General features: G+C 37.0%; 2 protein-coding genes across 3 annotated transcripts in view; one reads left to right on the top strand and one right to left on the bottom strand.

The window, feature by feature from the left end:
• LOC147907208 (uncharacterized) overlaps window positions 1-27024 on the bottom strand; it is a 278923-nt gene that overhangs the window by 184056 nt on the left and 67843 nt on the right. The gene's annotated exons all lie outside the window — the stretch shown is intronic.
• LOC105145036 (discoidin domain-containing receptor 2) overlaps window positions 1-27024 on the top strand; it is a 154555-nt gene that overhangs the window by 80214 nt on the left and 47317 nt on the right. For both annotated transcript variants that reach the window (XM_011054345.2, XM_087413989.1), the window contains exons 4-6: window positions 5947-6178; window positions 21192-21339; window positions 22253-22557. In XM_011054345.2, the coding sequence (XP_011052647.2) occupies window positions 5947-6178; window positions 21192-21339; window positions 22253-22557 (685 nt within the window). The remainder of the gene's footprint in view (window positions 1-5946; window positions 6179-21191; window positions 21340-22252; window positions 22558-27024) is intronic.

Consider the following 27024-nt stretch of genomic DNA (forward strand, 5'->3'; position numbering starts at 1 on the left):
CCGTGAGCCATGATAAATCATCTGTGAATAGAAGAATAAACAGTTCTCGCCGATGCGATGTATCGTGAAAGCTAATGGAGCGCGTTTTTTCCAATTATCGAGTGAAAAATTTTTGACGTACAATCGGCGCGAAAAAGCCGGCGCTGTATTTCGTACCGCATACTCCTTTTAGGAATCGTGCAGCTGCAAGTTCTTTCGCACGTTTCTGCCGTTCCTTTTCTTCGTGTTTCCGTTCAATGGCATTTCTAGAATGGGTGCAATTAAGACGCCAGTAGGAACATAGAACGGGCGAGATATCGCTCGAAGAAATTGAACGGGGTTGAGAAATCACGAGACGATTTTCGCCGCGTAATTTCGTTCGAAACGAAAATAGCACGCGTTTCAATTTATCTGCCGAGTGAACTGTGATTATGTGCTAATTACGTCGATGCATACTATTAAGCTCGCGAGTTTATTTTCAACGCAAAAGCGAAATATTTAGTTATTATTGTTTACGTGACGTTGTAAATGTACATCGTTAATGTTACCATAGCTTTGAAACGATAAGCAATGATTATTTCCGCACACGAACTTCCACGCACACGTTCGAATTGTTGTTCGAACAACTGGAAATATGATACGAACCATTTTCCTAAATAGAGGAACCGGAGGAAACTGCATGATACAAGATATTTACTTCGGAAATAACGTGCTAGCGTTGAGTTAGCGAATTTTTACAGGCTCGTAATAGCTCTTACTTAGAGCCATTACTTGATACACTATAATTTAGAAAAGCACAGACAAGACGGCGGTTAAAAGAGACAGCCGGTTGTAGTCGCGGCCGATTACGCTTACGCGTCAAACGACGCCAAAGTGGACCTCATCTTCGATTTTACTTCATCTGAACATCGAGTTATAGAATGATTGGAACAGAGACGCCTCGAGCATCACAGGCGAAGAGCTCTCTCAAAATAGCCCTTTGATCCGTTTGATGTTTCAAACGACGAATCAGTAAAATAATTTCTGATTCATTTTCCCTTCGAGAAAACAATGCGCGCGAAAAAAATTTTTATTGTAAAAAAATGCTCATAATATTATGACAGAAATATAGAGAAATTACAAATCTTAACATCTATTATATATACACTGTTGGATATCAAAGGAGCAAAGATAATTTAATTCTTTGAATTATAAATAATATTTTGTCATTTTTAACTTTCATCTCTGTCAAAATGTAAATCACTCCATTTCTGTGATTAATTTTAAAATAAACATCCATATTAACGTATATACAACTTAAATAATAAACTAAATTTAAATCAAATTTAATATGTAAATTTTCTTGAAATAAATTATTTAACTCCATTGTTTTAGTAAAATTAACGACATATTAAGTATAAAGAGTAATGGTAAATTTTATAGATATGATTAAAAATAACTCAAATTGGGGATAATCTGATACATCCAGAGAAAGCTTTCTTTGAGAGCATTTCTTAAAGAAATGTTTCTTTGCCATACGGTTAAAGAAAAAATTTCTTTGATTTGAACATCATTTCTTTGATTTAAACATAATTTTTCAAAATCAAATAAAAAAATTTATTTCATTTAAAGAAATTATGTTCAAATCAAAGAAATGACATTTAAATCAATGAAATTTTTTCTTTAATCGTACAGGAAAGAAACATTTCTCTAAATTAAATGAAAAAACCTTTCTCTGGATGTACTATGAATCTAACATTGTAAAAATATCGAAATATTTTTTTTTAATTCTATTTAAATTATCATTTTAAAAACGTTTAATATCCATAATTTGATACAAAATTAATCAGAATATTTTTCTTTCCTCGAAAAGAAAATTATGATCAGACAGATTTAAAATCGCGGTCTTAGAGCTCGATTTAGTTCTGTGATATTCGCACTCTATGGATGTATCTTCGTAGAAATAACAATGACAGCCAGTAAAGATTCGATTGGTAAGTGGTCGGTACCGTCTTTTTCCAATTTCGCGACGGAGAAATACAACGATTCTTTAAAGAGATACTTTCTCTCGACTGCGGTCTACCGCAATAACATTTATTGAGAGACAGGGCTCATCTTACACCTGCAAAGATATTGCAATCATTCTGCAGGTTCATTGCCGCGTGTTTGGCACGAAGATGATGTAAATATATAATATATTTTACATTAACAAAAGAGGCTAATCGTACTACGGCGCTTCACTATTTACTCGTTCATAGAGTATTATATAATTCAAAAATGTCATCACTATACTTATTTAAATTGCGAAATCGGAATTCGTCCAATAAAAGCAAAATTTTTTTAGGTCAACTTAACGAGCAGAAATCAAGAAGATGTGATTAAGAGATAAATGTAAAACAGTATACGTCTGAAGAATAATTTCGTTCAATGAATTCGTCCAATCATCACGAACTGATATTCTTCTCTAATCTAAATATCTAATTGCGGATAAGATCGTCCAATACAACGCGTGCTATGTAATTAAAGATATTTTAATTTAATTAACTAGTGCATAACATGGACGGATTCTTTAATACTAGGAGCGCTGATCCGAGATCGTTGAATTAGATTAGAAAAATAACTTCTCTTCTCCGCAAGAACCATTCAATTCGTAACGATAACGCACGATAAAAATTCTACCGCGTGACAGATTCAATTTTCCCGTGACCGACAACGTCATCGTCGAAACGCTAATAACGACGACTTTTTTTCTCGCTCTGAAATTAAATTCTGACCGCGGCTGACGGGACGGTGCTTTTGTCATACGAAATCGCGCGCGAATCTTTTTCCATCGATCGCCATGCTCCGCCATTCGCCGGCGGCGTGACGGTGAGATGTCCGTCAATCTTCCCGATCGATGGTTTGCATAATGCGAGCGCGTTAACGCGCGCAGATAGCGAGCAATCCTGCTGTCACGTGCCCGTTAATACCGGCGAATGCAGAATCGGCGGGGCGGTTGACGCGATGGAAAATTTAAGTTCGCCACGCCATCCTCCTCTCGCCTCGCTCGATTTAATGCCATCCGTCCGTGCCAGTCGTGCGAAGCGGACGACATGAAGTTTTCGGTGGTTCTGCGTCGTGTTTCACCGCCAAGAAAACGATTATACCGGATCGTCTTTTTGGTACATGCCGAGACCACACACTTCGATCCCTTCCTTCCCCTTGCGACACTCATGGAAAGTCATTATAAATAGAACCCGCGAGCCGGTTTTGAACACCATCGCGAATTTTTGACGATATAAAAGAGACGCGTAAAGCGAGATATTGTCTTCGCAGAAATAAACCCGCGTTTGCATGCATTTACATTCAATTTAGGTAGGTAAAATTTTGTAATTTAGATGGGATTTCTATTAAAAAATAATATCCTAAGAGAGAGAAAGAGAGAGAAAGAGGTTAAATATTTTTACATATTTTAGATTAAATTTTCGAAATTTATTTTTTCATTTTATTTATTTGATGCCCGAGATCTTGCAATGAAATTATTCGTATTAAATATATATATATATATATATATATATATATATATATATATAAAATAGCAGTTTGTAACTATTTGTAATTTAAATATATTTATAAACTTATTGTTTATTCTAATAACACGACGCAATGTTTTTATCGAGTAAAAAACCTACATTACGATACAACATTTAACATGATTGAACATATTTCTTTTAATTCATTGTTCATTTCTATCGAATTTATATTATTCATTTCACTCCGATTGAATCCTTATCATTAACATGCTGCAAGTACGGAAATTAAAACTCAGCATCAACGTTTTAAATAAATAGCATCGATCGGTATTTGTTGCAAATTCGCAAACAATTTTCCGGTTAATGAAAAAATTCTTTATTCATTAACATCTATTCGACCATCTATACTATAAACAATATCTCACAATATATAAGGAGAAGTAATATCTTCTTATGTGATCGATATTCATGATTATTAAACCACTCAGTTCTTTCTTAAAATTTTTTATGAAATTTCATGATTTATTCGCCAACGGGGAATTATTTACTTAAAATAAGCGTTTCTCGTAACGATGTAAAATTACGCTGCAGGATCATAGAACTCACGCCTTGTCATTGCTACTCCACCTTCAGCTAATCATCCCGAACAAGCCGGTTGTTAACGATAAAGAGGCACCTCCACCACACAGGTTGTAAATCTCGCGAAAGCAGCCATTATAACGATGATCAGCCGTACTGCCGCGCCGTTGAGAACGCAGCCGTGTTATCGTACTCGATTAATGATGAACGTGAGGCATGATTATTAGCACCTCGTGGATCAGTCGCGACGCAATTCCTCGATAACTCATCGTACATAGCTCTATTTTATATTTCTCATTATCGAGAAAGATTATTATAATCCTCATCTCGCGCCGTAATAATGCAGTTTATTGTGTCATTTCGTTGTAAGTGGTATCTTACTTTATCGCAGTAAACGTCTCGCATAACCAACAAGCATCCCTTCGTTGGCGCAATTGTCGAGAAATATCATCCCTCTGAGACTCTTTTTCGCACGCTGAGATATTGGTATGCCGAGAGCGCTACTCGCGCCCGAAACTGCGAGAACGTTTCACGCGGCGATTCCTAATCTGCAATTTGAGAAGAATACACCCGCCCGTATATATAACTATACGTATCCTCGGCGTAACGCCGAAAAGGAGCAGCACTCTTACTCGAGCATTTAAACGGTCCACGCAATTAGAGAAGGCGCTTCGCGCTTCATGTTTTATTCATGCCGGCCTCGGCGCAGAACTCTCTCCTTGCTTTGCTTTCGACCCCTCGAAGATTAAAACCGAAGCACGAGGCGGGCACAGCTTGAACGCGTATTCTAAATGGCTGCGTATTCCTATCCTACCCATATCACCTGCGCGAGATGATACGTGGTCACTCCGAATATCAGCGATTTCCCGCCTATGTAAATTCGTCGGTAAAATCGAACCGGACTTTGGGAATCTCGATAAGCTTCCGGATTTTCGATGATCTGAGTGAGTCGGAAAGCCCATTTCTGCGTTTACATCTACGATTATTCATCATTTCTCTCGTATTCTCTTACCCCATTGACAAATAACATCTATTTTAACTCACGCCACATAATAACATGATATAATACGGTAATTTTATAATGATTTTATAGTAATTTTACACTATTTTCGTCATATTTGTATAAGTAGTATTCTACAAACACCTTGAATTATTACGAATGTGCGTTTTCTTTCAAAACAAGGAAGTTTGAGGCACTATTTTTTATACTAATTTCTAGATCTTCCCAGCTTCATTAAAATGCAATTCAGATTCACATTGCGCGCGCAGCTCACATGGCGTCAACGAAATAACATTCGAGAAAGAGCACGAAATCCTCGAGTTCTTGCGCACGTAAACGCGATAATATCGGAATTTGGAGAGAGGACTTCGATGGTCGACCGCGCATCGGTTGATCTTCTGATAGCGTGAGATGAACAGTACTGGCGAGGAACTAACTCGATACTTTCACATCTAATTAGATCGTTACTTTTATGAGCGGACGAGATCGAACCGCAACGTATATACGCGACTACTCGAAATTCGATTTCTGAGAAAAGAATTCTTCGATAGTTTTATGTGTTTTCAAGTAATTTAATAGTTATTTAATAATTTTATCAAATTCTTCGTGACCTTTTACACTTTTGAATAACGATTCATAATTTTCAATTTTTTTTTTTAATGAAGATATAATAATAGATAAAATAACAGAAAATATTTTTCTGCTATTTTATATTTTTATTTAAAAAATTGAAAATCACAAATCATTATTAAAAAATCGGAAAAATTGGTTCTCCATATATATGAAAACGAAATGAAAATTTATGTATATTTAAATATATTAATGTTTCTTTTAAAGGTATACCACAAAATAACCAGCGCGAAAGTTAATTTGATACTCGACTGTCGATGGTTATAGATTGAAATCGGAGAACCTCGGTGGTGCCTGGTGTCCTAAGAACCAAATCACCCAGGAAGCTCGAGAATGGCTGGAGATCGACCTTCATACTATCCACTTGATCACGGCCACCGCTACCCAGGGCCGTTTCGGAAACGGCGTGGGTGTTGAATTCGCAGAGGCGTATCTGTTGGAGTACTGGAGGCCGCGACTGGGCAAATGGGTTCGGTATAGAGACATCAAAGGAAAGGAGGTGAGCGCCTTAACTTAATTAAAGATTCTCTATCGTGGCGCTAGATTACGAACACTGGTATAGAACGCTGCCACGAAGTTGTTCGACGTTTTCCAACCAAGTTCCTAAATCGGACTGATTGGATTCTCCATTACTTACCTATTACTCTAATGGTCCAATCTGTATCCTAAACTATTCCAACTATCGTAAACGTTAAATGGTAAGATGCAAAAAATGAAAAAATTATACTAAGTTCTCTTACAACCCGTCTCTCTTATAATGCGTGCAAATTTTGTAGTTTTTCGATTTTAATTCTTAAAATAATCAAATCAAAGTAAAATAACGAATTATATATATCTTTTGAATATAATTTGTAAATATTTTGCAATATATAGAGGAAATAATGATGAAAAAAATGGAGACTCCATTCAATTCGAAGACTTTTTCAATTTCTCGCGTATTCTTATATCGAATCTCAAGGTAGCATAACACGAGTACGAAAAACTGTGCGGTTTTTTTAATAACTGACAGACCATCGGATCGATGCACGCAAAGACCATTTTGGCAAAAACATTCGCCGCTATCGTGATTTATGACGTGATGCCGACGTCGATTCGCACATTTACCGACGCCAGTTGATGCTGCAGCTGCGATAGCCAGCCGCGGTTACAGCGGAACGATCGAAATAGGCCCGATCTCATTGATCCAAAATAATCGCGCCATCGTTCCTTCGGCTAAGCTGTTGAGATCGTTATTCCGGAGCTAGATAGAATGCAGTCCATTCTATTTGAGTGCAGTTAAAGCAACGCGTATACGCCTGAGCGAGATTCGACGAGCGCGAGTTCAAAGTGTTCGACGATCAAGAATCGATTGCGAAGCGCGGGATTATCCTTGCTTGAAACGTAAGCCGCTTATCGCGAATCCGTAAGCTAATTTCGTACCGTCGGTGCGCCACTTTGTCGGGCCCGTCCTACGGCATGCCTCGAGCCTTCCGCTCGTCTGCTCGTGAGAGAATCTGCTACGAGTCTCTCGACTAACGGCGAAGCCCACGTTGAAGTATTAGCGGGAGCAGCTGCGGTAAGCGGAACGAGTTCGTGATGGACGCCGTAAAGTTAGGATACCGGCATTACCGTGTACTATGCATTAGCAGCAGTATATTTCGTTCATATCCGTAGCGATACGAACCGCGATCGATGCGCCACTACCACGTTTAGGGTATTTTCCAGATTGAACCTCTCATAAACGTAAGGACTTCCAAAGTTTAACTACTATTCCGCGATTTACAATCATTTTGATAAAACAAATATAGATATGTCTTTACAAAGACGATTCTTTCTAGGTTTGAATCCCGCTGAAGAAGTATTTTTTGCAATAGACTATTCGCAGATTTAAAAGATTCTCATTAACATCAGATTATTTTTGTAAAATGCTTACTACTTTGACTAACGTCAAAGATTATAAAATTGCTTATCAATTTAATAATTACTTTGATTCTATTCATGAGTGTGTTTCAAGACCGAAAAAGATTTTGGTTTGCAGAAGAGATACGTATATAAATTCACACCGAAATGTTTAAGTCCGCTAAAGATCCGCTCTGATCAAACATAGAATTTCTCTTATTTAATTAGGAAATTTTTTCCTCTTCTCAGTTCCTCATTGAATAAATAACCGAAAAAATCCAAAATACAGATAGAAGTTTGAATAGGAAGACACCCTATATATTCGTTCGCAAACGATCAGCCAAGATCACTCGGAGTAGATTCTGTCCACATGATGACGACTGCAAACATCAAATGTGCCCGATACCGTTTACCTTTGAGGGAGCCGCACACGAGTATCGCCGACGGCGACGGAACACGTTCCCAGTGAACTCAATGTCGTCTACCGTCGGGCAATGTTTATGGACCACGTCGCCGTCGCTATTACGACACTTTAAGCCTCATTCGCCGGCATGTCCCCTCGGGGGATGATTCCGTAGCGATGCGACGCGTACCCGTTCATTAATGCGACGACGATCCCCGTCTCGCTTTACGACGTTAAGAAGAGGCGATACACGTCCTGAAAGGCGAGACGAAAAAGCTCGCCTAACCGCTAGGCAAATTGGCCATTCGATCGGCCGTCTCTATACATCCACGTTCGTCCGGTTACGATCTTATTAATATTGATGGACCACTCGCGCCGGCGCTAATGCGTCGAGGGACTGCGTGACTTTGCCATTCCCCTTCGCCAGCAAGAAGACACCTCGCGCGTCACACGATTAACTTCATGATTATTCAATACTTAATGATTAATCCACTCGATTTTCTGCTTCGGAGGCGACCCTCTTGAAAATACGTTCGGTCAACAATCAAAATTTTATGATTATTCAATTTGGCAACGAATCTGAAATGTAGCAATTTGCATAACGTGTGAAACGTCACGATCAAACAGCTGAAGCTTATATATCTGAATATCTGATTTGGAACTTAAATAGATATTTAATCTATTTAATTATAGTGTATTTTCTAAATTCCTCCTAAATAAACCTAAGTTAGTTCTCGATATATGTGATGTTAAAAGAGATTAATACATTTTTTCGTCCTATTTTATATTTTTACTCCAATTAACTAAGTGCCTTTGATATATGTATATCTTTCAGTAATCTTTCTGCCGAATAATTTAATATGCTGCACTTCATCTTAATTCGATTACATCGAAAATATGTCAAGGAGAGAAAAACGATCGAAAAACATTATTAACTTAAACGTAAGATTAATGGCGGTGTAATTGGACAGGTGCTAACGTGACGTGAATCTAAAATTCCATGCCGAGACATAGTTTCTCGAGTATGTGACATATTCCGACTCATCACTATTCATGGCCTTATTATCAACTCGGCGTACTTAGTCCTTTTGCAAAGCGCGCGTAAAATTTTGCGGTGCAATTACCAGTCAGCGGAAAAACGACAATGATGCTGATAGGACGCATTTCAGTATTCTATCAATTTGTCTCTCAAGAGAGCAGTTATCCGTTATAATCGATCGAACGTGTCTCTACATCTGGCATCCGATTACTATCTTGTTAATATTGATAGCCAGCTTGCATCGGTGCTAATGCGCCAGAGGATTGCATCTTCGTCCTACATGCCGAAGACGCTGTCTACCGTCATCGGCGCTCAACCACGTAATTTCATGCAAACACTGTATAGCCCCTTCGATCCTATTATGAATCCTATGATTATTCACCGCTTTATCATTAAACGTAATCTAGTTACTAACCTTGATTCATTTTTCCCAATTATGGACGAAATCCATTAACAGTTAAGATTTAATTTCCAACTTACCGCATCTGAAAAAAAAAAACAAGAGAATTAATCGTTAAAATGGCTACTCTCCCCCCCCCCTCTCTCTCTCAAGCTTTAAATAGCTTTATATTGATGGAATAGCTTTATATACGCGTTGACAAAGAGCCCCGCCACAAATAAAACCGCGAGTTTTTGGCTCTCGGTAAAATTAACTTAAATTGTAATATGTTATAGTTTTTAATTCACTGATCAAAAGTCTCCTGGGGCAAAGTATAAAAAAATGAATAAATTTTGTCATTTGAAAGTTACTATTTTCCGCTCTAATCGAACGAAGAAATATCTTTATCTATTAAATTAATTTTTATACTATTTTAATTTTTACTTCTATGCAGTAATAATTTAATACTTCTATGCAGAATAATTACATAAACTAATTGATGTAATGAAATAATTGCTTTTAAAAAAAATTATGCAATTTGCATACAATATATAAATTTGCAAACATTTTTTTTAACAACTTCTTTACATCAGATTCATCTCATTACTTTGTGCAAGTATTAAAGTATTAAAGTACAGTCATCAAAAAATGAATAATTTAGTAGATAAAGATATTATTCAGTATAATTAACGATTAGACCAGAAAATAGCCATTTTCAAATGATGCTACAACAAATCCATTTTTTATGGCTTTGTTTGAACAATCTTTTAATCAACGAGTCAAAAACTATAACACAATATTACAATTTAGAAAATTTTACCGAGGGCCAAAAACCCATGATTTTATGCAGAGTCCTTTTTTGTAGAAGTTATTTATCATTACAATATGTAAATAATTAATCACACATTGATGTCACTTTGAAAGATAAAGATACTTAATATTGTTATTTCCTTAAATTGTTGCGCATACAAAAACAAACGAATACTTAATATAAATTTTTCTAAATCAAGGAAATATCTTTTCTCTAAGGATAAACGCGCAGTAGTTGTATTGAGAAATCCGATTAATTATTGTAGAAGGAAATGAGATTAACTCGGTAGACGCTCGTAGAAGGAAGCGAAATTTTTGCTTCCGCAGCAAATATACCCGAGACAGCAAATATTCCCTTTCCCGCGTCACGCGCTGTGGGAAGTTTTTCCAGGGTTTTGCAGAGATATCCGAACGAAAGGGAGAGAAAGACAGAGAAAAAACATTCTACGAGACTCGTGCAGAGGCAGACTGCGCCGAGGCGATAAGAAACCACGAGGTCTTTAACAATTTCGAGGACAAGAGGGAAGCGCTAACGTATTCTGACGTGTGCATTTGTGCGTGTGCAAGGTGCATATGCCGTCGCATAATACGTACACGCGCCAGCGGAAAATGAACGCGAATAGTACCACGTAATGCTAATAATAATTGTCACGCAGAGGGAATGGGAGGGGAAGACGAAAGACGAAGGCAGCACTCCAGCTTCAAAAGGCCGCCAGAGGTAATTAAAGCTCGAGGCGCAACCTTTCTCTCGCTCTTTCTCTCTATCTTTCTCTCGCCTGCATATTTCACCCTCACTCGCACCCGCGAAGAAAGAGAAAACACCTTCCACAACTCCTTCCACCGGCTTCAACGCTCGTCTCAATAATAAATACCCCACGTCAAAAACCGACCCCACTTCTCATTAGTCTCTACGCGCCATAGCGTGCTTCCATCGTCCCGTGCTCCATCGACGGACGGGAGATTAAATAGATTTTCTTGGAATCTCTGACGCAGTTAAATTCGCCCGAGCGCAGCTTGTGCAATCTGCAGCCTGCAGGAAATGGTACGTCCTGCGTAAAGAAGTTTTCTCGAAACGATGATATTTTTTCTCGCTGTAGTTTTGAGAACAGCATTCCGTCATTAGAATATCGCAATTATATTTCGATATTAATCCGCGGGGAAGTTCGAAAGAAAATAATTAGAAACAAATGCGCGATAAAACTATAGCACAATGAGATAAGATATACAATAAAATATACCTAAAAATAATGTTTATCGAAAATACACAGTTTTTTAATGAAATAATTATTTTTTCTTTATCTTATACGAAAATTTTTTTCGCGTCTTCCGGATAACGCCTTATCTTAATTTCCCGACAACATCCGTAATTAATTTTCCAAACTTACATTATCCCGGGTATACTGCTCCCCTAAACTTTTTCTTGAAAGCATTAATTACTCTTTTAATGCGAGCTTTTCATGTTTAGCACATATTTTCATGTTCCATGTGCGACGTCAGCGAATTTATAATCATCAACGTATCAAAAACCATTCATTAAATTATAAACATCATTAGCAAATATTATTAAAATGTTTGTAGATTTTAATTACAAATGAAATGCCTTCTAAATATATGTAGTATATTTCTCATGGTTATATTTTTTTAACTATAGTCAAAGATATAACTGTAATTTGTGTATTATTTATGGTATTTTTTTTGCTAAGAAAATATGAATGTAGAAAATTATTCTGATAGCAATAAAATACAAAAATAATCTTCTAAAACAACACCGGAGAAAGAATAAAAGCGGAAGATCCTGTCCATTGCACAAAGAAGACAACATATGGATATCTTTTACTCCCTGCAGACCACACGTTGAATATACGCCGGAAGAACATCCACAAATTGAGCTTATATTGTTAAAAATGTTCACGTTCGCAACTATTGTATCTTGTTTTCTGTCCCCCCTCCTGTGATATGAAAAATAAAAAACATGACCACTTGTCAATTTTATTGGACGCACGATTTGTGAACTGTTGGAAAACTACTTGAAAATAATCGACAAACAGCTCATTCACGTCGGTAAACATTTTAATAACGTATTTACCAGTGATTTTCGCCAATGATGTTTGCAGGTGTGTGCGCTCCATTCTTAAAATATAAATTACTTGCTCGCAAAAAGTACTCGAAGTTGAAACTGTCCTACTTATTTTTTCCGCCATCTCCATAGTTTTTAATGAACGTCTCGCGCTTGCACTTTCAAATCTTTTTTATCTTTTAACTCGTTATTTTGTTTAGTGCAACGTAAGCAGTTAAAAAGAGACGTATTACTTTTTTAATAGGCGTCAAAAGTTAAAAGCACATTCGAGACGTCGGAATAATGTGACGATGACAAATCACTTTTGCGCGGACGTAAAAAATATGTGTTCGCGAAACTAACTGAAAATGTCGGTGTATATTACGTCTCTCGTGATTGTGATGAAAATATAAAAATAGGATACTACGAGGAAGCGTATGAATGACAATTATCGGATTTGCAATTTCTCTTTCGTATAAAATGATAAAAATCTTCGAAACAACGCTCGTAAAAAGTATGCTTAATCAGAATAGCACCATTTAACATTCAAAGAAGCGACATATCGGTATATACCATCAGTTTTAAAACGACTCTTAATCACGGTCCTCGGCAGAGTACAACGACCCGCGGCAACTGACATGTCACCCCCTTTTTCCACAGATTTTAACGCGGAGTGTTCTATGCGTTACATTTTAAAATGACACTTAATCACGGAAGTTCATGCAGTAACGCGACTATCAGTGGCACGAATAACGCATTTCTAGTTGGCTATCGATGAAACGGATAATATCGATTCCCGCGACATTCTACAATACAAAGAATTTTATTCAATTTGATGTAAATACTCAAAATGTCAAAATTCTTCATCAATATTTATTAATCATAAATAATAATGTATTATTCATAAATGATTTTGATATGTAAAAGCTTAAAGACTTAAGAGTTTAATGGTGATTTGAATAAAGTCTAACGACTCAAATTGTATATACAAAGCTTTTTTAAGAATTAAATATTTAAAATCGCCTAATTTTGATTCAAACATGATAGTTAATTAGTAGAAGAGAGTGGACATAAAAAAACCTAGTATTTTTTAAAATAAAAAAGTACTTAATTTCAGGTTAATGAAATAAAATCGCTTTTTAACTTAAATGTATTTATTAATATACGAGATCAATTTATTTTAAAAAACGATATTTAATCATTAACAGATTTAATCATTTTCTTTCACAAATAGAGGATTCGGCTCTTTCAACATAACATGACTTGAAAGACCGAGTAAAAATTAATATAAACTAATAACACAAATAAAATCAAAAGAAAATAAATGCAAAAAACACGGACATTAAAAAATTGACATTTTGTCGTAATAATTCTATTTTTAACTTTACATAATAATCCTAAATTTACCTTTCATTAAGGAAATGTCATTTTTTTTGTATTAACTGTGAAATGTCTATGCACTAAAAAAAATGTCAAAGTATTGCGAAGCAAACATTATTTATGATATTTTCTCTGATATTTATTAATTATAAAAAAATTATTTGTGATGTGACGAAATATACACTTCAGTGAAATATATATTATTAATTGTAAAAAAATAAAAGAAATAGCTTATTTGCTAGAAATAAAACTTTATTTTGCCGTATTTAAATAAAGATTTATTTTCGTGAAATAAATAAATATATTTCTCACAAATAAATTTTTAATCTATCTTTTTTCAGTGATTTAGTTTCAGTATTGCAAATAAGAATATTTTAAAATTTTTGGCTACATTCAGTTAGTTGGAATATTAAGTAGTTCTTTCAAAACATACTTCTTTCATAGCCATTCTCCCCTACAAAGTCGAGCAAACTATTCTCTTTAATATCTAACAATCGTATATTATGACTTTTTACTACGCACATTAGCTCTTTATGATTATATAATACATTCATTTCCCGAGCAAAGCTCATCATCATTTATAATTAAAGAGCAGGAACGACTTCGATATAATGACTTTCGCAAAAGTGATGATTATAGGGATACTCGGTAGACGGTAGATATAAATGATAGGTCTTGGCCTCTTGATCCATCATTATCCTGTCCGGTGACGAACCGACTTCGCCAGGCTTTCCTTCTCGCATGAGGTCGAGCGGGGGAGGAATTCCGTGCGGAAATCCGATAATTGTCGGGGGATAAGTGCGCCAGTGGGGTGCGTGAAGAGACGGATGCGTGCGTGTAGAGCGGACAGGCACGCAACCGACGCTTGCGTTGATTCCCGGCCCCTGATCCCGGTAAATCACGCACTGTTTCCAGGTAGCCGCAGCGTCGGCAGCCAGGGGGCGTGGAGGGAAAGAAATAAAGAAAACAACGGAGCGGAGCAAACTATTGCCGGCCACTGTGATGATACTGGTTGTAATGGTGCACGCACAGGAAGTCGAGGACATTAGCAAAACGCGCTCTGTCCACAGGATAATTCACGCGTGTCACGACACACGCGTGAGCACCCGGCACTCGGGTATATAATTGTAATTGTAGGTGTGAGACCCGATGCGTGATGCGAGAGCAATAGCTCTGTCATCGAAACGAGATATGCTTACGCATTGGACTGCATCCTGCGAACGCGATATCGCATACCTAATAACTCGAATCGCGATAACGCCGCGCATTAACGTTTCGCTTTTATTGCACATCAAGGCTGAACAGATTTAGAAGATAAAAGATAAGCGCAGATTTTCAAGAGGAATATGATAGAACCGCACCAAAGGAAATTGTAGTCATAGTTAACAGCTGTGTTTAAAGCTGTAGCATTTTTCTAGAATATCTCTTTCTACTTTTATTATACTCAGTTGGAAAATTTATGTTAAATTTAACACATTTCACATGTCACAAATGGTTCACTCAAATTTTTCTGTTAACTTTACATAAGATTTTACATAAGAATATTAGAAAATAACACAAATGTTATGCTAAAGAAATGTAACATTGGTACAGTTTGTAAGTAAACTGTGGAAGCATATTTTCTTAGTAAAACTAACATTTTTGATGTGTTAAATCAACACGTATTTTAAAAAACAATAAGAAGATGTAAAGGGCACATAGGGTAAATGTCCCAATTACTGTGCCTGTTTCTATTAGTGTGCTTTTATATTTTGATAAGTAATAAAGAAAACTAGCACGAATAAATAAGAAAAAATATGTTTTCTTGTTAAGTTAAATTATTAATGCACACGATATATCGAAGATAATATTTTATTTTTTGAGTATTAAAGTATTTTAAATATTTTTCAAAAGATATGAGGAATTTATGCGAATCCAGCAATACGTACTGCAAGATTTTAAGCTTATCCCCATTAATGCGCCCTGTATTGGAGAACGTTGTGTTAGGAGTGTACATTGAAATAAATAATAATTGAAATAATGATTTATGTAATATTAAACAATTAACTTAAATTTATTACCTGTTTTAGTATAATTTTATATGTTAAAATGAATCAAATGTGGATAGGCACACAAATTGGGAGCACATTAATTAATAGGGCCATCGCCGCTTGAAGGACTCACTAATTGAGACAAAAATGTTTTTATTTTTGTCAAAAACATTATAAAGTATTAATTTTATAGATTAAAGAAATATTATAAGAAAAAGAATAAAATAATCAGTAATAAATAAGTTGGCTAAAAGGCAAAGTTACACTAAGAGTCAAAGACAAAATTAAGCATGTTAAAAGAACTATAATATGTTACATTAATTGTATAAAATACAATATTTTATTTATTTATTTTAGATTTATTTGAAAATACGTTTATTTTTATGTTATTTCAATTACTCATAAATCTTATTATCTTGATACTAAAAAATGTTGAATATCAATGTAAATAAAATATTTAAATAACATAATCACATTATGTTAAACCGAATGTGTTAAAAATGCACAAAATTTTAACAAAAACTCGTATGTATCATTTCTAACACAAATATGAAATGTTTTTTTACTATGCATTTTTGATAAAAAATAAAGTTTCGATATAAGTTATTTTTTATAAAAATATCATGATTAAATTATATTATAGATAATGTAAGAAAATTCACAGTTTTCATATATTATATTTTCCTTTATTATTTCCTAAAGTAAAAATTTTAGAGATGAAAAGATAAGAAATTTACAATGGAGAATGTAAAGTAAAGAACGTCTTTTCTCCGTTCTAATAACAAATTTTTCTTTTAATTTGAGAGGATCGAATCAAGTCATATACATTTTTCAAACAATATATTAAAAAAAAAAACGAATATTATTTACGAATGAAAACTCGATAGAAGCGAAGTAATAGACCCATAATCGGTAATAGGTAGGACGTCCTAAAAATATCGGCCCATCGACGAACGAAATTCCAATAGCGTCATTCAAGAGAAGTGCACGAAAATATTCGCGGAGGCAGCCACCGCCACGACATGCATGCGCCGACGCAATAAATTCATTTTATACGGCGCTTCGACAGGCAAAAAACGAACATGGGCATAAGTTATGAACACTTCAAAATCGCATACGAGAAGGAAGCGCACGGTTCGCTTGGCTCACCAAATTTTTTCGTCAATCTCTTTTGGTTCCACGTAAAGCATTTAAAATTGAACCGTCGCAGAGCAAACATTTAATGAAATAAGCTGTAGAAAGTATTGCATAGAGAAGTATAAATGATAATGTAGAATAATATTATAGAATAATATTTATCGACATTAGATGCATATGTTATGTAGCAGAGGGATGTTATTTGTCTAGTATACTGAAAATTGGAGAAGTTTCAGAATGAATGTTGAACATTTTCGTTACAGGATTAATGCATAAAATTGAATTTTCTCTTCCAGTTGATTATTTTTTCAACATTTGGAATGCTTTCTTACCATTTTTAAATAGCTCTCTAAACATTATATTTACGGATGCGTGGAAAAATTGAAACGACCAACTTTTACGTTACGATCGCGATAAAGTCTCGGGAAAGTGACTCACTTCCCAAATGGCATCTGAATTTAGAAAGTTTATAACCACATCTAGCATCCTTGAAATGCACTTCGATCGTGACGTCATCGGAGATGCATATTTACGAGATACACTTCCGCCGTAAACTGCGCGTGCAGCCATTACGATTTGAAGAAGCCGTCACGATAAAGTTCCATCGGGCTGCTGCATCTTCTTGACTCTTTTACATTGTGCACGCCCCTTTCCATCGCCGTGCACTTGTTCCTGTCTCGAGGAAGTGCCAGCTGCATAATTTTGCAACGCCGGTGCAACGCGATAGACGTATAAGAACCGACAGATGTCCCATCTCGTGCTCGGTCACGTCATCCGGTTGTCATTCGTTTGCAAAATGGATTGCCATTTTCATTTTCTGTTCCGTCGATGTTCCTTAATTCTGACAAACAAAAATATTTTACATTCCGTTTAACTGCGCGTTCTCTCATCCATTTTATACCAATAATCCCGATGTATTTTATCAACGATTTATCATAGTTTACCCCGATTATCAACTTTCTGTTTCAGAATATTTCATAAGATAAAAATATTTAATTTTTAGAAATATGGTCACAAAATTTACGAATTATTGTTTACGAATGCTTCTCTGTATATGACAATACAACGTAAATACAACGTAAATATTAAATATGCACATTCTCGTGCGAGGATCTAACATTCCCTAACATTCTCTAAGCTATTACACGATATGATACCTATAATCGTTGTTTAACATTTGACCTTTATGGGCACGCAGTAAAGTACGTGCAGGCACGAAAGATGAAAATAAAAGAAATAGGAAATAATGTTGAAAAAGCACGTGGATCCACAATGGTTATCTCACAATGGCAAATCATTGTTTCTAACCTTTCAAAATTTTTTTTCGCAATTAGAATAATACAAAGTAATAATTATCTCGCAAACGACTCTTTAAATAATACACATAAATATTATGATGCATAATGTCTCATGTACACATCTCGTGAATCATTGTGCATTTGTGTAATGATGCCAGGGTGAAGCGCATTTAATTCGACGATTTACATATGATGATTAGATGATTAATAGCTCGTGAAAATGGTAATTACGCTCATGAATCAACAATCTAATGCAAATTAATAGTACGATATAAAACGAGAATGACAGATATTATATATGTATTAATATTACACAACACATTATAATCAAGTTTGCTGCAATCCAGTTAATTTCATGATTGGTAATATTACCAAACATATGAGATATTTTGACAACATCCGAATTATATTTCATTATATTTCTTATTAATCAGTTTTAGCTTTTCATATACATATAACAAAAATATTAACGGCATTAATAAATATAAATTTTAATTCGATTATTGTTTTAATTGTTATGTATTCAGTGGTTATCAAGTTAGTATTATCAAGTTGTTGCAAAAATAAACACTTTCAAATATTATTCCACCTTCAAATATTATTTCTTGCGAACATATAGATAGACAGTTAACTATCAAGAGTGTAAGATCTTGATACTACCTTGCTGTGAAAACCGGTAGCAACATAACGCGCAGCTGAAATAGGTCCCTGGTTGCCATAAAATGAAAAAGAATCGACCCCCGGACACGGAGAGTTTTTCACCCAGGGTGCAGTAAGCTATCCGTTGGTGAGGAGGTAAGGGCGCGCCTTAGGGACTACTTTCGAAGTATCTGTTTCTGGAAGAAGGGAAACGGTAGAGCAGATCTAGCGAATAGAAGCAAAGGTTGCCAGTGAAAACTCAAGAAACGCTTTTACGTCTCGGTAATTGAACTCCGCTATATGTGTGCCGAAAGCAACTTGGGTTGGTTATACGGCAGCGATTCAAGCGAGGCGAATAGTGTTTTCCAAAAATTGTGAAGCCATAGAAGCGTCATTTGAAAGTAGTAATTGTGAGTGGTAAGTGTTGAGAACAGCTGAGTCGAAATAGGACATAACGTCCAAATCGATGTACGTATAGGGCGAAAACTAGGTCAGCTGTTTATCCTGCGAATATATATAGGGATACTGAGCCCGTAAGGACACCCCCAAAGGACCACGTTAGGGCATCTTGACATAGAGTCCCGCGCGGCAAGCACGTCGACGGTAGCGTAGTAGTAAAGGTCAACGCATGGGTGTACCGAAAAGTGGTAGAAGGTGGCTAAAGGCATGGAATGTATGTTCAACCACAAGACGTGCGCAGAATGCGTCGTCTACCGCAAAATATTCTGTCGCGCGATTGTATTGTGAACTCATTGCCACACGACGTACATTCATATGTTTATATAGATTTAATTATGAATATATATATATATATATATATATATATATATATATATATTAATATATATATTATTTATGTCTACTTTAAGAAAAAGCATGTTTACATATGTGTAGATATGTATTAAGAATTGTATATTTTTTTTAACTAAAGACTTCGATAAATTTGAAACAATTTTGTAACGAAAAATTGACTAAATTGCCATTATGGTAACGTTTCAATTTTTATCATTAAACATCTCATTCATTAAACTTTTAATTAAGATTCTGTTTAAGTACACCTGATTTATAATTACTTCTTATTGTCTATTTGCACTTCGGGTATTCAATTCTCAATGCCCAATGACTCGGTAATTAACCGTGCCGAGGTCCACGAAGAGACATTGCTTTCGAGTCCGTCTAGAAGAGTTTATAGATAATTATAGGAGAGAAAACGCGCATCTTCCGAAACACCCTGTATAATATATATCTAACCCAGCATATACGTGTATGTGTGTGCACTATACGTACCTATATATAAGCGTACCTGGCTATCTACTCACCATGGGCAACGCCACTTCGCGTGATCCCGTGGGACCATGCCACTCGCCCGCACGCCCCGCACCCTCTGTACACCGTATACCACCCTACACACCGCCGTCGGATAAACCGCTTATTTTATTCATAAACCCACAACGTGGAATCAATATTGCACCGTCGCCTCAGCACGCTCGAGGAGAGAGAGAGAGAGAGAGAGAGAGAGAGAGAGAGAGAGAGAGAGAGAGAGAGAGAGAGAGAGAGAGAGAGAGAGACGTCGTCAACGACGGCAACACGTTCGCTGCCTCGACGGGGATCAGGGAATGCGGACGGCGGACATTTAACTCAACCCTCTCTCACCCTCCGTTTACTGCCTGCGCCCGTCGCGAACCCTTCGTCCCTTCTCGATTTGCCCATCCGTGTTGGCTTCTCTGTCTCCCTCTCTGTACGGTCTCTGTCGGACCTAATGCGGTGGAATGTAGAGTGAAATTAGTCCTTAGCCCCCGTCTGATACCATGGAACGCAATGTCCATTCTGTGACAGGACATATTCAAGTCTAGGGAAGGAGAAGAGAGCTACATTTCACGCAGCTGAAACGCAGACGATATAAATGTCATCGGCTACTGCCAGACAATCGCGACGTTCCAATCGGGATATAAAGTAACGCTTGCTCCGATGCTTTTTTCCGATCTGCCGGATTATCTAATTGATACACGTGAGGACGTTGTACGTGGAATTGCAAAGGACGTCATAAATTCATTAATATAACAAAATTTACGACGGCAATTTGGTCATTTCAAGATAACTTATCAATAACGCATAGACTTTTTTCCTTTTACGTATGCATAAGATACCACGCTGAAGTTACAGCTCGAAAATGTATGGTATATTAAAAATTCTTATCTCGCAAACTGTTGGTACATATAAAAGTCCGCTATTTTGCATCCACTTGTACATCGGCATTGTCCGATATAATGGTACAAAAAGCACGGTAGAACGGGAAATGGCGCACGTGCTCAAATATCCGACTGTCTGAGAAGTTAATGTAACGCCGTTGCGGAAAGAGAGCTAATGAGACTCACGTCGACCGGTCTGGTAAAGCTCAAACGCCGTGCCGGACCGAAAACTGAAATTGTCCTATACTTGAACTGACGCTTTCTGTGCTTTCAGGTAATACAGGGTAACACGAACACGTATTTGGAGTCCAAGCACGAGCTGGAGCCGCCTCTGTGGGCGAGCAAGATCCGTTTTCTACCCTACAGCTATCACAGGCGGACGGTTTGCATGCGGGTCGAGCTCTACGGGTGTTACTGGAGCGGTAAGCTGTTTGCACTCGCCAATTTTCGTGAAACTTGCTGCGGACCGGTACACCCACCGGACTGTCCATTAACCCTGATACTGGCGTGCCCAGAGCAAATTTGCTTTTCAAAATCTTGCTTGTATAATTCCGTTTTCGCCCGGGAATCGAATTAGCTACGGGCTTCGAATGGGTGCTTTCAATGCCGGAAATACAGTGACTCATTAGTACGCGTGTTAAACTATAAGATCATTCTTCTCTATAACATTCAAACGCGCTTATATGAATAGTTTGTTCCATAAGTAGCTTAAATGATCAAAGTGAGTTTAAAATATGAAAGAGTCTAAATGAAATTATATAAATGGAAAAGTATTAATCTTTGATTTTTTTATATACTCTCACTGCTTAATGCAATACGTAGAAATATATCATATATAATTTATTTAGATTGACATTAAATTATGCGTGATTTTGACCATTATTGGTACATCTAATAAATAGTTAATTTTATATAGGCAAACTTGCTACACTTTATAAAAAATTTGCAGTCACGTTTTTTAAAAAAATTGAATAAGTTTAGTTTATATTTTATGTTTGCTAGGCGTTACTACTATAAAATTTACATTTATTTATGTTAATATACGCTAATAATTATTAACCTGTAGAGGATCGGAGGTTCCTTTAGGGATTCGACAGTGGCGCTATCTTTTTTATCACTCAACCATGACATTGACAAAAAAGTTCTAGCTCTTAAAATAAAAAAGTCGATCAAAAACATGGACCTCAGAAGGTTAATATATCATACATCTGTATAATAATTAATTGTATATGTCATAAAAAAATAGAAAAAGTCGTATGATTTGCTTTGGAAGAAATTGAAGACAGTATCGTCGATACAGGGTCAACAATCGTATCTTGACTTTTCGTCCCACAGACGGTGTGGTGTCCTACTCGATGCCCCAAGGTGATAAAAGAAGCAATGGATGGGAATTCTTCGACGCGACCTATGACGGGCACTGGGACGGCGAGTTGCGCCGTGGCCTGGGTCAACTGACGGATGGTAGAACGGGGCCTGATAATTTCAAAATGTACTACGATAACGATCGCGCCCAGGGCTGGGTGGGCTGGAGGAACGATAGCCGCGGCCAACCGGTCGAGATCAAGTTCGAGTTCGACAAAGTCAGGGAATTCTCCGCCGTCCATATTTACTGCAATAACGAATTCACTCGAGGCGTCCAGGTTCGTAATTCTACATAAGCGGTATATTTTTATATTTTTTTAAAGCAAAAAGTTTATATAAAACAAAAAAATTAGTAGTATCTTTCAAAATGATTCAAAGGATATAATTGTGTAATAATGTGATAATTATTATAAAAATAAACTTTTAAAAATAAACTCTAAACTTTTGGAATGAATTTTACTCTAAACAGTGAAATCTTACTCTTAAAAATTGAGTCATTCTTTTTCAAGACTAGCTTTTCACTTTTTAAAATTTTCACTTTTTAAAATAAGATTTCATTCCAAAGAATTTATAGAGGATATAAAACTGTAGAATATCACGTAAGTTTTGAAATCATAAGAGCAATCTTAAAGCAGTTACGCAACTTGTTACATTTGTACCGATACTTTAATGTAGAGCAAGTGTATAATCGCTTAACAATAACACATCGTTATCGTTACATAATAGTAGAAGATATATATAAAACACAAATCCTCTCTACTGAGAGATTGACGCGTGGTAGGCCCGTATTAAGAGCTCAAGTACGTCGGGTAGAAAAGCGTCGAGAGGATTTCTCTCGTCCTTCCAAACGAAATACACTTTACTTTAAACATACGTTTAATCTCTCGGGCCATTCGATTCGTCGCGATTTCGCGCCGTATAATATCCCGGAAAAACCTAAAGAATCCATGCGATCAGAACGGAGCACGCGCTCCTTGTATATCGAATTACTTCTCCAGGATCTCCAAGGATCCTCTTCGTGAACTCGTTGACGCCGAGGAATCGTTTACCTTCGCTTTAGCGACGTTATTCCTTAGTCCTCGCCAGGAATGCGCAAGCAGCGTCGATCAACACGCTCGCCATCCAAGGTTCTTCGTGATCCTCTCCACCTTTTACCGTCATCGTCTACCTTAGTCGTCGCAGCATCTGGTCGGCAAGATGCACCCCCTTCCTTCGCCTGTTCCCGCTCCCCCTCTCGCCACCAGGCTTGATTGAATATTCCACTCAACGCTTTATCAGGCAGACACCCGTTGAATATCAATACACCATGGAGCAGCAATTCCGACAGTTTGATATCTGCCACCAGTCTCGGTGCGATGATCGCACTGAGTCGGCTATTAGCCGCGTTATTTCACGAGGAATCTTGCGAATCTCAATGGGGAATTCATGCACACGTTGCAGCGACATACGTTGCTTTAGTTGGAATTCAAACATCGAAAACGTTGATATTCGTGGAATGGTTTTGTGTTTGATATGATAAATTTAATGTAATAAATCGCGTTCTACTGAACACGCGAGATTGTAATAAGTTATTCGCTGATTGCGAATACCAACGTTACTGTCGTGATTCGCGATAGATGCGGAATTTCTCCTGTGAATCTTACACCCCCTCATACCCGAGATGTAACCCCTGTTTCGTAATTTCAACTTTTACTCGCGGAACTTAAGGGAAAGACGGAAAATTCGAGCAGAGATACTTGATGGAAGAAAAACAATTCCCGGATGCTTCTTGAGAGGCAGGTAGGAAACTTTTCGCATCATTCGCCATATCCGTGATTCAGCGCGTTGTAGTCGCGGAAATGAGTTCGCGGAGGCGGCTTATAAAGAGGATTCCTCGTGCTTGCGCCAAGTTATATAATTCGATCCGCCGTGTAATTTTCATTTGTGTGTGTTCACAAATCGCGATCTCACCGCGTCGTCCTACGTAGATCTGACGATTCGATAAGATTATGACAGCCGACCCGCGGCGATTTACATACAGGCACGCGTTTTATTATACCAAAGCACTGTAATGCACTTTTCTTATTGTCATTTGATACTTTGATTATATTAGGAGATAAAATATAACAATGCAAGATCTGAGAGAAGAAATAATACCCATTATTAGACGACGTATTATAAGTTGAAGCGAGAGAGAGAGAGAGAGAGAGGCAGAAATTGGCAATATCTATAATGTATAAACGTTCATTATCGATAATCACACAGCATAACAATCATCCAATAACGGCACACCGAAAATATGAAAACTCGAGATCTCCGACGACACAGTCCATACCGCACATATTGTATGTTTCATCGTACCCGAGACAAATCCGCTTTAAACACGCACGCGTATTCTGTCATATGCTACAGTTCGTTTAGAGGCTCGACGGCGCGTGCGGTGAAATATGCATGGGAGATTATTGAACGTTGTCAGAAACGGAAGCACCAAATTTTGATCCGAGTAAAATTGCCCCGAATAATTCTTTCGCGTTGAAATCGCAGGGGAGAGAAGAGATTACGTTGTAATGCCGCGCGTTATGCAAAAAAATTCGGTTATTAATTTATACAACAGAGAAATATTTAGTATTAACACATTTTATCAAAAGTATTATTATTACTTTTCATAAATTATAAATTTATCATTTTTGTCGAAAGAGTAAGACCAGCTTTCGGTATTTCCACACTGAGAGAAATGATTTTGTTATAGGAACAAATCAAGGGTTATAGGAACAAAACAAATGTGATATTTGTTTAAAAAAACGACTAATTTGTAACGATTGCAAATTAATTCGTCAATATAACAAATAAGTCAGTATCGCTAACAATAATAAGAGGCTCATATATATATAAAAGTCGTAGACGGTTGCAGAGTCTCAAATCGTAAGAAATTGACCAATTCTATAGAAGACTCTAGTCAAGTATTTTCCTTATATTTGACTGTGCTTGGTCAGTTTCCTACGACTTAAGGTTCCACGATCATCTATGATTTTGTATGTAAACGAGCCTAAAATAAAAGATAGATTAGATTTTATATAGCTTATTTCTGTTACTAATAATTGGTTGGTATAGCAGACTAGCAGTAATCACAACAAACAAAATTGTTGTCACATATTTACTTGTTAAAGATACTAATGGATTATTAAATTAACAAAATCTTTTCTCTCAGTACACTTTGACAGAGTTTCTTTTAGATTGATTAACCAGATAAATATGAGGATATCGCTATATCACTTATGCGGACAAACATAATTTTCCAAACGCTATATAAAAATTGAACACAAAAATAAGACAGACAGAATATTACATAACGGATAAAACCGCGAACACGAGTGAATGTTACGTACAGAAAATGTAACGTTACTCCTATGGAAAATTGTAAATAAAAGCTCTTTGATCCAGCAATCTAAACGATAACGAACTTCGATCTACAGTATTTCGAGTACGTCGTTAAGCGCAGGTCCTTCAAATAGGGACATAGGGCGCGTTAGTTTTGCGCTACTGACACCGCTCGGTATTTATTTATTTTTTTTTTTTTCCAGAAGGGTCGTACACATCCGGCTGTAACGGCAATGTTGACGAAACAATTGCCGCGAAAAACTGAAAAAAAAAAAATTTTTGGCGCCTGTCAAAAATCTGTGGGGATGCGTAGTCATGCGTGCGCATGCATTCGCAAACGGTGAATATCTTGCACAAAGCGCAAATACAGCCGCGCGGCGAGCAATCCGGTATAAACGCTCCAGTATAGCTCTTTGATGCTGGGTTCAGTGATCACCCTTCCAAATACGCCCCCGTAGCATTCGTATTACGATTCAACTTCATCCCAGATTCCTGCCGAATGTATATAAACTTTAATAGCCTGTTAAACGTAAATTAGAATGTAGCCGCGCGTTGAAATTCGCTGCGAATACCGCGAGTGGTATTCCTTACGCTCGGCGCGGCGCAGCGCGGCGCGCACGGTGGATAACATATAAAAATGTGTGCATACGCGAGATGGATCATAAATGGATTACATACTTTATAATCCGAACTACGTGGCAAACTATATATAATATTATAACGGCGAACCGGAATCAGCGCGTTTACGTACCGCGAAAAATCATATAAATTCACATGGCGTACGTGTAAAGCTCAATGAGTATTCGCGTGATGTGTAGTGTATAAATAAAAGCAGAATATAAAAATATATACATTACATTAGAATATTAAAAGGGTGGAATACCAACAGATTTCTTGCATGTGTGAAGAGATGCGAGGAATAAGATGATGCGCGTTCGCGAATCGATATTTTATTCAACAGAGCTCGAGCTCGTTTGCGAGAATACTAAAAGCTCGCGCATTGATACATCGAAGAATTATTACTGAATTTATGAGCGGTGCATTCGGATCCTCTTGGTAGGAAAAAAAAAAGGAGTGATAAAAACGGCCGCCTCATCGCGAGCGTACTAATGGGTTTTCGATAACCAATTCGGATAATCGGGGCGCGTTGAAAAATCGACGGAACCTTCGATTAAACCCAATAATTACAAAGTCCCTTATACACACATTACGCTCACCATCACGCGAACACGCAAACGCTACGATGTGGCGGCTACCGCACTGGCGGCGCGCCATAAATGCGCCCGGTCTTTGATGCAGCGGTCAGCGGTCCTCCAAAACGGCCACGTTGCAACCCTTTCGTGGTCGAGGTCTCGACGTAGCGGCACCTAACACCCGATCATCGTTCT

The sequence above is a fragment of the Acromyrmex echinatior genome, chromosome 15 (assembly GCF_024713525.1).
Source record: "Acromyrmex echinatior isolate Ae372 chromosome 15, ASM2471352v2, whole genome shotgun sequence".
NCBI classification, from domain to species: domain Eukaryota; kingdom Metazoa; phylum Arthropoda; class Insecta; order Hymenoptera; family Formicidae; genus Acromyrmex; species Acromyrmex echinatior.